This window comes from Lepisosteus oculatus, chromosome 2, assembly GCF_040954835.1.
Source record: "Lepisosteus oculatus isolate fLepOcu1 chromosome 2, fLepOcu1.hap2, whole genome shotgun sequence".
NCBI classification, from domain to species: domain Eukaryota; kingdom Metazoa; phylum Chordata; class Actinopteri; order Semionotiformes; family Lepisosteidae; genus Lepisosteus; species Lepisosteus oculatus.
In genome coordinates this window covers 2,290,395-2,303,750 of record NC_090697.1, presented here as the reverse complement: position 1 = coordinate 2,303,750, position 13,356 = coordinate 2,290,395, and the positions used below count along the sequence as shown (strand labels likewise).

Here is a 13,356-nt window from a genome sequence, read left to right as displayed (position 1 = left end):
AAATTTCTCATAACAAACTTAGTTTACATAATTATTCACAAATAGCAGAAGAGTACCAATAAGTGTCCTTTCAATGTGTTCTCCAGACAAGAGGTTTGGGGGCTTGTCAGCAATGCATTAGTGGAAATGACAAAATGTGCACAACTGACAGCCTTGCTGCTAGAAGAAATCGACAGGAAGATGGAAAGTGAGCAGTGGGACTATTTTGTGTTGGAGGGGTGGGAGCTGTAAGACCTTAAACAAAGACCTTTAAATCAACCATGGGAATCCTGTTAATGACAACACCCTGTGAAACACGTGTACTGCATAGATTTTCTCAAATCTGTATCCGCATTAATGAATCATCAATTTGTAAACATCTAATGAGGTGTGGTGCCTTGAAATAAAGCATAAGCAAGATGAAATAAAGATTTTAAAATTCAGTATTTAGGTTTATTCAAACCAAATGGAAAGACTTAATGTTTTATTTATGAGAACAAACAATTAAATTTTCGGAAATTGAACCCACGTTACTAAAATTAGTTCGTCATACTTCTATGTCAATTGAAGCTTTTCTCAGTGTGCACCACTAATAATCAGCTCAATCAAAGCACTGGAGTTTCATTTTGAGCAAGGTGATAACAAAGGTGATGCCTGAAAGGTTTTATAATGAGAAAAATAATGAAACATCTTGCTCTTTAGTACAGTTTCATCATGATACTTTCATGTCATTTTTGACGCTTGTAAAATCAATTCACTTCCTCCTTTAGGCACATATCTTTCCAGGCCCTGTGAAGATCAAGAAACATGTCAGAGATCTCTCAGATATCAGTAATGCCATTCTTATTTGAGTCTTCTTTGGCATATGTGCAGATCAAAATTAAGCCTTATGAAATAAAGACAAACTGAGAAGTAATCTAAATATAAAGGTATTTGAATTGTTCCAGCATAATGCACTCTTAATTCAGGGGAACAGTTAGTTACACAGTATACAGTTTGACAGAATTATCTAACATTCTGTCTGACTTTTTAAAGAAGAGTGATGGGGCCATTTTTTTAATTTTAAGACCCATTTCACTTTGAATTCCCTAACATACTGCAAGGAGTTATTACTTTGTGCACTTTACAGACAATAAGGTGTAGTTCAAGTACAAAGAAATATGCAAATTGTGACTATTCCTGAGGTAATATCCTACAAATTACCTCAGTATAATTCTCTCTAGACAAATAAAACTTGGAGCTAAAATGAGTAACTAAATATAATTAGATAAACATAATATATCTATAGTTCCAATTTTGTTTTTTTCCTGGATTGGTTTGCGTTTATAAATCAGAAGAATATATTTTGTATCAAAATATAAGGACAGTGCAAATTATATTTTTTGCAATTACACTTCTTTTTCCCCATTAAGAAAAATACCTTTTACCCATTTTATGGCTCTATGCCAATGTCTTATTAGACAATACAAGGCTATATTATTGCTTGAGGTTAAAAAAAATATCCACATTGTGTATTTTTTTTAAATTTCAAGTAGGTAGCTGCATCAGCATGCGTAGGCTGCAAAGGAACAAGTAAAGGTTTATTCCAGGCTGAAAAGAGAAGAAAGGAAACACAACATTTCGGCTGTGAAATTTAGAAAAAAAAATTCTCCGTACCATCTGAAAACAGTAAAAATATTTGGCCCTTTACTTGAAAAAATAAGCATCTTAATAGAATATTATTCACATTGATTCTAACCGGTAGATTTGCTTTATCTTTAGTCTGAACATCTCACAGTACACTGCCTTGCATTAACATGCAATACAGTTACACTCCTCTGCCTCTCTGGCTGGTCTTGATCTTTTTATCTGCACCATATATTAGCATCAAAATTACATGGCAAAAATCTGTGAAATGACAGTTCAGTTCTGTGGATGATGATATTGATTATTATTATGTACGGAAATTTTATTGAACTGAAACTTAATGTCATTAACATTAATTTATGACTTAATTAAATAATCTATTACTAGACCATTTAATTGCTGTTTCAACAGAAATGAGTGATTAAGACCAGATTTTCATAGAAATTTCGGTGATAAGGTGCAGCAGTAGAAACTTCATTTTCCTTTGCTTCCTACTTCATTCATAACACAACTCTGATTTTGTAGCCAAATGTGTTCTGGTAAGTTTTAGTCTGACTAGAGATTTGAGTTTTATCAAACAGGAGAACATATCTAATTACTATAAATTGAGTTTTTTATTTTCTTTTTTAATGTTGCAGATCTTAAGTGGAATAAAACAGGAAATTAGAGCACTTCATTGATGTGTATCATGGAAGTAGGTAGATAAGAGATGTCAGTGCATGTCTGCACCACTTTTCCCATACTGCAGCAGGGAAGGACCTACGGCCCTCTCTCTAGTCTAGGGAAGACATCAGTTCTTCCCAGTTTAGCTGCCCAACTATTGATAGAGGAAAAAAAAAAACAACCTGTAGTTAGAACTTGAAGAGGTGCTAGGTTTTTTTGTGTGTCTGTTTTGGTGCTCTATAGCAAGAATAAAAGAGCACTGGAAAACTGACCCCAGTGTGAGGATGTCTGTTTCAGCCTGTGTGTGCCACGCAATGGACTGGTGTCTCATTCAGGGTGTATCCTGCCTTTTGCCTGTTGCTTGCTGGGATGGGCTCCTGACTCCCTGACTCCCCTGACTCTGAATTGAATGAAGAAGTAAGAAAATGGATGGATGTTTTTTGTCTATGTGTTGTTTGTTTTTATAACACCTATCTATTAAAAGATACTTACTAGTGCAATGTACCGCTGGTGTCTCACAAAACATCACTTTTAGATGTAGATGTTCATCACATGTTAAAGCTGGATGCAAAAAAACTTTGCAGCTCAATAATGACATGACAGAGATCATCCTTCTGAGGCCACTACACAAACTGTACAACAGGAAGCCTTTATCACAGTCATCAATGGCTTCCAAGTGATAGATTAGGGGTTCTTCATCCCAGTTTATCATTATGCATATATCAGTATATAATCTATATGTATAGTTCAAGTAGGGAGCTGCATCAGCATGCATAGGCTGTAAAGGAACAAGTAAGGGTTTATTCCATGCTGAAAAGTGAAGAAAGGAAACATAACGTTTCGGCTGTGGAGCCTTCTTCGGGTGGGCCTTCAGCCTTCATCTATATACAAATAGATGTTTATGTATACATCTGAGAAGATGGATATATAATATAGGTTGTCAGATGATGGGAGACAGATCCATTCTGTACTGGATTGTAATGCACGTATTTGCAGAATAAAGAAGTTAAATAAAAGTTTGAACAAGCAAAAAGATCAATTAAGTCATCAATTAGCATCTGCGAGTTAGAGCTCAGCTGAAATGAAAAGCAGAAGAAACAGGGCTCCTCCAGACCAGGTCTGGAACCCACTGCTCTCCACAAAAGACAATGCAACAATGGGACTTGTTTTTCAATTAACTGTTTGCTTCAGCTCTGATGATTCTATCAAAAACCTCCAGGCACAATAAAGAGAGGTTTTATCTGATTTTTTCTTTAATGGCCTTATCGATTTGTTTCTTTTTGTCTTTTTAGATCATGTTACTTGAGCACCCTTCTATTTTAGATTCTGAACATCTTTGTTCAATGCTTGATTTCATTTCCATAAGAAAAGAGTTATTGTAGCTTGCAGTGGGCTATCAGTATAATCATACTTAATAGCTATATAGGGCATTTTGAAAAATAGACACCAAAATGAGAGACACCATAGAGTCTGAAAGGACCTGATGAAAAATGCTTGTTTAGAGTAGATGTACAGCAATCTTGCATAATGACAAAAATAAAATCAATCTGCAACAAGGATTGCAAAGTAGATAGCATAGGTGAAATGGATGATCACAACCTACAGCTATATTGTAAAAAGAAACAAACTTTTGAATATCAAGTTGTTCTGATCATTTTCAGTAACCACTTATTCAATTCAAGGTCACAGTGGTCCAAAGTTTATCCCAGAAAACATTGGGCACAAGGTGGGATACAGTACATCCTGGTTCACACTGATACAAACATGCACACAGGTCAGTGTTTTTACAGACACCAACTTACCAGCATGTCTTTGGATTGTGGGAGGAAATGCATGGGAACACAAGGCAAGTGTACAAACCCCACACAGAGAGCACCCCAGGAAATGAGCCCACTGCCAGAGTGCTGCAAGGCAGCAATGCTGACCACTGCACCACAACACATGCTAATCCTGACCTTCAAAAAGCTAAATGAAATAGGAATGTCTATTCTCACTTTTTTCACAGAAACAGAAATTACACAAGGTTATTTCATTGGTTTCATGTACTGAAAATAATGTGTCTCATAAAGATAAGGGTAACAGCCATTTAATGACTTTCAGTTTTATGGTTTTGTCAATAGATCTTCATGAATAACTGTTTTTTGCTTCGAATGATCTCAATAACAACATCTGTAAATAAGAAATAAAAGCCTAAACATTAACTTTGAGTTACATTTATTTCTGGAGACATGACTGATGGTTGTGAATTGTAGACTGAACAGGTCATTGGTTTAATACTGCAGTTAATGAACCTAGACTAAGCTCATTTCAAAACAATTACAGAAATATACCATCTGAAACACACAGGCGAATATTAGAAAAGAGACACTCATGTGTAATTAAACATTATGTGATTAATTCCAAGTACTTTATCAAATATTCCTACTTATTTAAGTATCCATACCATTATGGTAATCCTGAGTGGTCTCATTTATTAAATGTATAATAAATGCGCCCTCGCCGCTGCCACCTCAGGTCAGCCCTCCACCACTTGGGCTCAAACCCAGACCTCCGGCATCACTCAACAGGGCACCAGCTGGTTGAGCTAAAGGGAGATCCAAGACCAGGCTTTCTAACCACCTTCTATTCCTTTACAGATGTACACCTGAAGAAGGCTCCACGGCCAAAATCATTGGGTTTTCTTTCTTCTTTTTTCAGCATGGAATAAACCTAGTACTTGTTCCTTTGTAGCCTACACATGCTGATGCAGCCACCCAGCAGAAGTGAAATATGTACAATCTGAATAGGTGACTGGTATGGGGGTAATGGAAATATGAGTGGTGCCAAAGGAACGAAAATAACAAACAAAATGGAGCTGGCTCATTTAGTGAGGACCTAACTACAAAACAAAAACCCAAAACACAGTCTTCGGCATCTTCAAACGCCCTAGCTAACCTTCACTGACTACCCAAAACCATACAAGACAAAAGGCACTCACCCACACTAAACTAGTGTCTCTAATACAAAGAGCAACTACGTGTGCACAATATACCCAACAACCTTAACTAACCCTTTACATAAATGTTCACACAAATACACAAACAAGTGAGCTACGAATACAAATAAGGGAAAACGAGAGTAGACACAAGGACTAGGGTACAAAAGAGCACAGAGGATGTTATAACACGTTTTGGCAAGGTAATGGCAAATAAAGGATAATACTGCAGTGCATTTGCCTGGCGCTGCGGCCGAAGAGCACCCGGCTGGGGTATGTGGCGAGGGGCAGGACGGGAGTAGTAGTGGTCAGGGCGGGGACAAGGAAAGCCACTGACCAGTGCAGCTGACCCACTGGGAAACGGGCGTACAGTGTGATGAGATCGCCCGCATTCTTGTAAATAGTTCCCTGGTTTCGCACCCCTGTTATACTTGAATCCAATTGCCACACTATCCCTGTTTATCTACCCGAATATACCGCGGTGTGTTGCTCTTTTGTCTCTCTCTGGTGCTCGCTCCTTCTCTCTCACTTTCAGCCTGTCATTTTCTCTGCTGGCGCACTGTGCTGGCTGTACCGGCTGTACAGAAGTTCAATAAAAGCGCTGTTTTCTTTACTCCACGAGTGTCTGAGTCACTGAGTCCGTCCTCACCAAACCCGAAACTACTACAATACAAACAAACGAAAGTACAAGGAGGAGACGAACACAAGCCAACGAAGCCAAAACTATACTGAAACACACACACACACACACACACACACACACACAAAGCGAAACAAACGAAAACGAAGAGAGATGAAGTCGAAGGGAAACTAAACTGAAGCTGAGCCAAGCAGAACCGAAGTCAAACGAAAGGCCCCCTTCGTTTTGAAAACCTCCAAGTTAAATACTGAACATGTTGGGTTCTGGTTGGTTGAGAAGCTGATTACGAATGAAGTATTACAGGAAAGTGGATGAATTAATGAACCAATGGGGAGGGAGAACAACCAGTCAGGAAGTGTGGAACATAGAAACAAAACAAAAACACATGGACCACACTGGGATGTAACAGTTCTACTTGTTCATTTGATTATTACAATATATGACATACGGGTTTTCATTATATTTATTATAAGTGTAAATTTTGTAGTTTATTACGTATTCCTCTATTTCCCTGTCTACCTTCCCTCCCACTGTCTGGCCTGCCAGCCTTTGTCGCCAGCCAGTGACGTCACAAGAGGGAATTCCATTCCCCTGTTTAGAACGGTGCTCCTCGAATCCTTGGGCACATGAAGTTCACACTGGCGCTATGTCACAGAAGTGCGGAGTCGGAAGAAGACCTTAAGGCGCAGAGCGAGAATTGGGACACAGTCTCAGTGTATACTTATGACAAAGACCGGAACAGCAATTACGGGATGGACAGTTCTTGAAGTTGCCGTACCTGCTGTTACTACTTTATCTGTTGCAAACGCGTGTGCTGCCTGTGTCTCCCATTCCTTCCTTGTTGCCCCGTTGTTTTTCCTGCTTGGTACCTCTCGTTGAAATGCTGGAGGGAGAGCTGCAGCACGTCCACAATGCCACATTTTTTGGGGGTACAGAGCTGCCAGTGTTTGTGGCCTGGTCTGTCCACGAGGTATCATGGACACTGCTCTACAGCTTTCCTGAGAGTCAATTATCTATCATCTGGTTTCATGTAAATCATAAATATAGCCCTGACTTGCTGATAGACTTGCCTGTTTTTAATACTGTTGGAGTGTCTAATACACTGGTTTTCAGATTCTACTGTCAAGCAGATGTAACGTACAGTATTTTTAAATATAGCCACTTTAAATTACTCCAATTTCAAAATCCACATTCGTAAATATTTTTTAAATACTAATTCCACATTTTTGGCAAGAAATTAAAAATAAACTTTTATACATTCCATGTGAAACATGTCTTATTTACAGCATTGGTACAGATGGACAAAAAAGAAGGGGGTTACCAGCTACATTGGTTTGATAGATAATTAACATTAAGTTAAATGTATCTTTCATCTACATTAACTTGAATTCCCACATGAATCATTTTGGGTTTAGACATTTGAATGCATTTCTTAAAATCTTCATGTGAAGTCAGTGTTTAGTTTAGTAAGATGATGTTATCTTCATGTTAATTTTCCTTGATCTGTTTTGAAAATTTGATTTCCCATTTAAATACAGAAGCGTTTTTTGTGCTATTTTTCACAGACGGACAATTCATGTGAAACAAACTCTCACGTAAACTAGTCCCTTGAGTCCATCCTGGAGTCCAGCACATTGTTAAAAGCCTGGCCGATACTTTTAAACATCGTGACGTTCAAGGACAACTGTATATATCTGCTCTTTACCCTCTTTTATGAATACAGATTATACCACATTTATTTATTTAATAACATAGTTTAAGAAACTTGCCAAACAATGTTGATTATCAAAAAATGGTATATCTGCCATAAAATATATACAGTATATATATTTTAAAGTAACCATAACAACAACTTATCCACATCCATCCGCTGGCAGAAAGGACTTCATGTTTATGTTATGGGCCACAACAACCAGGAATCTATCCAGAAATCACAGGACACGAGTCAAGACTACACACTCAATGGGACATCACTCCATTGCAAAGCACAAAAAGACATTGTAGGGACACCGATGAATCTGGCCAGCCTGTCTTTATAAGGTGTAAGAAAACCAGATAAAACCCTCATGAATATGAGGACATGCCGAGTCCACACGCATGTTACACCAGTCAAAAACTGATCCCTGTCCCAAGAGCTGTGAGGAAGCTGTGCTAACTGCTTTGTCATTGCGACACCAACATGTCATATTCATATAACATAATTTATGAAAATACTACACATTAATTAATAAAATATACGCAACGTTTAAATGAAAAATATGATCAACTTGGCATAGAAGCTACTCAACCTTAAAGACTCACAATGACAAGAATATATTTTACAACTGCAATCCCTGCAATTATCTCACAGTGGGAAAATGACACAAGTCAAGATCAGCTGTCACTTCTGCGGTCCGCATTGCTTGTATTCAACACTGTCAATTTCCCAAGAATTGAATTAACCCGAAGGTTATTTTTATTAATAAATATGAGATTATAAATTGTTGCTTGACACTTCATATGCAGCCAAATGAACAAACTTTAATAAAATATAGAAAATTAAAATCTGTGGCTCTGGATCAACAGGGTACTTTCTTGAGAAAGAATAAGTGAAATGTAAGTATTTGTCTCCACAGTTAACTGATAAAGCCACACTTATTCATTTCTCAGATGATAATGAAGGAGTAAATATGTTTTCATAACCTTTCAGCTGGTTGAAACGAGTCTTTCATTACCTTTCACAAAGGTATTGAAAAAGATTGGCAGTTTTGATAAAGCATACAAATAAAATGAATTAAATTTACATCTATTTAGTTCTGAAGATCCCCCTTTCACAGACAAACACAGAAAACCTATTTCACAAAATACAGCATTATTGCAAGATTATTTTCCAAATTCTAAAATAGCTACATTATCTTACCCAATTTCCTTGACATGCCCTGATAGTACCCACATTTCCTCTGACATCACACAAATGAAAGAAGATATACTGCAATGCATGGTACTGTGTCAAATAAGAGCTGTATTTATTAAAAAAAACCTCCAAGGTGACAACATTCTTAGTTAATACAGTAAAGTCCTGTACCCGCTGCCTAGTTGCTCAATAATACTTAGCATTTAGGCCTAAAATGCCCTCTTAAGTGTCATTACTAGGGGAAGCTGTTTGGTTAATTATTTTTTTCTGAAACTATACATTTATGAAAACAACAACAACAGCCAAAAAAACAACAATAACAACTCAAATGTGCATAAAGAAATTGTTCAAAGCACTTATTTCAGATTGACATTGCTGAAAACCATCTGAGACATACAGTGTTATTAAAGAAATGTCTCCCACATATTTCCCCTGTGCTCCTGGATGCCAAGGCAGTCTGGATTAGGAATATTGGATGTTACGCTTTTACTTATGGAACCCAAACCCTGGACATTATTACAGCTTTCATATATAACCAACATACACAGCTGAAGGGCAAGTGTGCCTCACACAATGCCATACACATTAAGTCCTTTATGACTTCTTTATTGTGATAATGCAGACAAATGACAAGAATCTTTCAGGTAAAATTTTTTTTAATTTAAAATCTAACAACCAATGAAATGAGTTCATGATTGTTTCAGGTAAATTATATTTTTATAATAAAATTGTGCATCAAAGTCTTTGACTTGGTCACTTGCGGTGGTTGTTTTGGAAACGTTTTGACATGCTCGTTTGGTAACGTTGTAACTACATTTTGCTGTCGTTATTGTTGTACTGGAAAACGAAGTTCTAGTGGTTTCATTGAAACTCTTGTAGAAGATGGAAAAAGTAAATATTGTGGTTTTTAATTTAGATTGTCTAAACCAAGTGACTTTTGTTCAGTGGTAGAATTTTCACATGCAATCTAGAAAATCCAGTGTTCCATTGCTGGTCTGTTTTTACTTTTAACAAATAAAGACTCTTTATTTACTCTTTAATAGTTAAATATAATAAATAATATGTACACTATAATGAAATGTTATTATTTTAAGATATCATAGTATGCAAGATATTAAAATAATATTAATAATACATGAAAAATATGAATAGGCATGAATGAATTAAAAAAAAGTAAAGGAATTTAAAAATGCCCTTGAACAGAAATCACAGTTTATTAAATAAAAATCGGAGTCACTTTTATATTTTTTATAATTATAATCTAAAATAAGAAAGTCATTTGCCAAACTGCTTTATACCATACTGTGTCGCAGGAAGCCGGAGCCAACTGCAAAGCAACGAGTGCAAGGCAGGGTTCACCCTGAACAGGATGGCAGTTCATCGCAGGGCCAGTGCAAGCCAATCATACATGGGGACAATCTGCAGGTCACGGTGAAGGCCGAAGGGGGAAATTTGTTTGGGATAACTCTCCACTCTTATCTAGAAATGTCCGGGGATCTTTAATGACCACTCACAGTCAGGGCCTCGGTGGGCCCACCACTATACTAACGCATTAGGACCCACACAGACCGCAGGGTGGGTGTCTCCCATCCAGGTACTGACCAGGCTCAACCTGCTTAGCTTCAGTGGGTAGCCAGTGGAGAGCTGCAGGGTGATATAGCTGCTGGCTAAAAATAAGAAAGTGAGAGGGAAAATTAAGACAACAATGAACTACAATCGTTTGAGATTAGTGATGTTATGATACAATGTGCTCAGTTCTCACTCCTCTTCCCCCCTTAGAGCACGACAAGGCTGGGACGACCTGCAGGTCCTGCAGAGAGAGAAGCGCGCAAGTGGAGGAGCTCTGTGTCAGATGCAGGGAAAATTGGCCCTGGTGTGAGTGTCTGTGTGCCTCACGAAGGAGTAGCATCCCATCCAAGGTGTACCCCGCCTTGCGCCGATTGCTTGCTGGAATAGGCTTCGGCTTCCCCACGAGCCTGTGCTGGACAAACAGATAACACCACACAATGTAGACTGTGCATCACAGTACTGCTTCAAGATGGCACTCTTCCATGGAGATGTCTTGTGTGTAGCCCTCTCAGCATGGAATAAACCTTTATGTGTTCCTTTGCAGTGTAGTGATATAAAGCGCAGATGGGCTCCAGCCAGACTGTAGGAGCACCTGTACATGATCTTAAAGTCACAATGCACGGTCAGTCACCCAGAGGTACTGTAGGTCTTCCAATAATCAGCAGTTAGGATACCAGAACTATACCTGATAGCATCTTAGTCAATCCCCAGCTTGTGATGTTGTACCATAAAAGAAAGAACTCAAATCCTTTCACTGGTTAACCTCCTGGCTCCTCATCACTCCAGCTGAAGTGCCTATATGACTTTTTCAGTCATGTGACTGCAAGCAGTTCGAGTCAGGACTTAAACTTTTTCTGAGAACAGAATCCTGTCCAAGATATATCCTTTCTACAACAGGTTCACAAAGCCACTGTTTTCTTTCACCTGATCAACAAAATTAGACAGCTAGACACTTTTTTGTCAATATCCAGAATACCCAAGCATATTCTGAACAAAGTTATAGCCAGGACAGACTGAGTTCCCCTTTAACCTAACTTTAGCAGAGCTTCCTAAGGTCTGTGCAAGCTGCTAAGCAAAGCAAGGTGAAGCTCCTTCTCACTCTCCCCTCTGTCTGCACCTTGACTGCCTGCCTTAAACACCATGATTGTTAAAATACCTAATATGTTTTTTTGACAATATTTTTTATATTCACAGCCTTCTCTTGCTTATAAATCACAGAATAATTCTGCAACAAGAACAAAACATCTGGCAGTACCTTCCATATCTAAATTATTTAATAAACAATTGAAAAACGTGTCAGAACTGGTCTGCAGAGCCAATAGTTATCTTCAGAGCCTGGAATGACACTCTGTCTAAAAACAGAGGAACTGTAATGGCATATTCTTCTAAAATATGATATGAGATGATTGTGCTCCTGAAGCATTAAAACACAATGTTCTCTGGCAGATGAAAATACTACAGCACTGATCCAGAGGGACACATATCTCCCTAAACTAAAAACAATCCCTTCTGTTATTTCTTGCCAATGCTTTAATTTCCACAGGAACCAATAAAACTGGAAATGACACAAAAAGCTCTTCGCTTTTGACAAAATCACTAATAACACATTGATCTAAAACAATAACTACTCCAGTTTCTATGATGAAAGAGTTTTGCCAAATAAGAAAGAGCAAAAGCTAAATAATCATTCCCATGACTTCTAAAAAACATTTGAATGTTTATGTTCAACTAAACATGTCTTTGAGTTCTGTTGACATAAACTAAACTAAAGTTTAATACGTTTTACTCACTTATCAACCTTTAAAATGATGGCTTTTCTGTGTATTATTCACTTTATACTTTTTGTATCTCCAACAAATAAGGTTTCAAAACAGCAAAATAATAAAATTTAATAAATAATGTATTATATGATGGAAAACTGTTATTTAATTAATTTTTATATAATTACAAATATTTATTAAATTATACAATATTGTTTAATACATTTATTACATTTTAATTTTATTTATTAATTCATCAAAATATTGTTTTTCCTCAAAGCCATTTTTTAGAAATATAAAATTATATATACAGTAGTTCTAAAAGTAAGTTATCAGTTCAAGTATTACACATTGAAATCATTTTCAATATACAGTATATCAAAAATTAATAATCTGGCATTGCTGTGATTTTCAAATATGATGCTATAGTCCACAGATTAAACTGACAATACATTCTGACTATGTATTGATGTTTTATTAATCTCAGGATTTATAAATCTAATAACAAATAACAGTTAATTCTTTATTCAAGACCACTATCACTTTGTCAGATTTTTAATTTTCTCTTTTTTCTGCATTATGCCTCCCATTCAAAGAAAAATAGGACAAAGAGAGAACAATGAAAGTTAGATTGTGTGTTCATGAGGATGAAACTGAACATTTAATTAATACAAAATTATGTTTTCTTAAGAAAACACAACCTAGTTTTACCATTATTTTCAACAGTTTAGTTATGAAGTTAAGTAGACACTTAGGTGAATTTCTTCTATTTTGTACCTCATGAGCTTCTGATAAGCAGTTTAAATGACTCAGGGATAGGAGGAAGAAGGGAAACCCATAGCAGGAGATCAGGGATCATTTGTTAAAAATGAAGGATGGGCTCAACTTAACAACAGACATGTTCCTAGAGCAGTGAAACAGTCAAATAAGAAAGCACTAGAGCTGAAACCCATTCCTGAAGCCTGCTACCATCTGAAGGAGCAGCTGGGCTTAGCTGACTAGGAGGCATGGTCCTGCAGGCCCCCATGACTGCACGTTCCACATTCTGGGGCCATGTGACTGAGATCCGGCAGCTGTATGCCTTCGAGAGCAGTTTGAACATGTGCATGATGCTTGATGGTACCTGTGATGATCTGTGGTACTTTCTGAACTGGGGAAATGCCACTTTTATTATATAGCCTCCATAGGAATACACAAAAGGGCCAGCATGGTGCAGAGCTGGGGAAAATGCTTCAGGAGTGCACCAAACTGA

General features: G+C 37.3%; 1 protein-coding gene across 3 annotated transcripts in view; it reads right to left on the bottom strand.

Annotated features, from left to right (window-relative positions):
* The window catches only part of nkain2 (sodium/potassium transporting ATPase interacting 2), a 286,417-nt gene that overhangs the window by 37,957 nt on the left and 235,104 nt on the right, over positions 1-13,356 (bottom strand). The window contains exon 5 of one of the 3 annotated variants that reach the window (XM_015359899.2): positions 552-768. The exons of the other annotated variants lie outside the window; for them this stretch is intronic. Within the exon in view, the coding sequence (XP_015215385.1) occupies positions 703-768 (66 nt within the window). The 3' untranslated portion in view covers positions 552-702. Of the gene's footprint in view, positions 1-551; positions 769-13,356 lie in introns of those variants that run through there. 3 annotated transcript variants of the gene reach the window in all.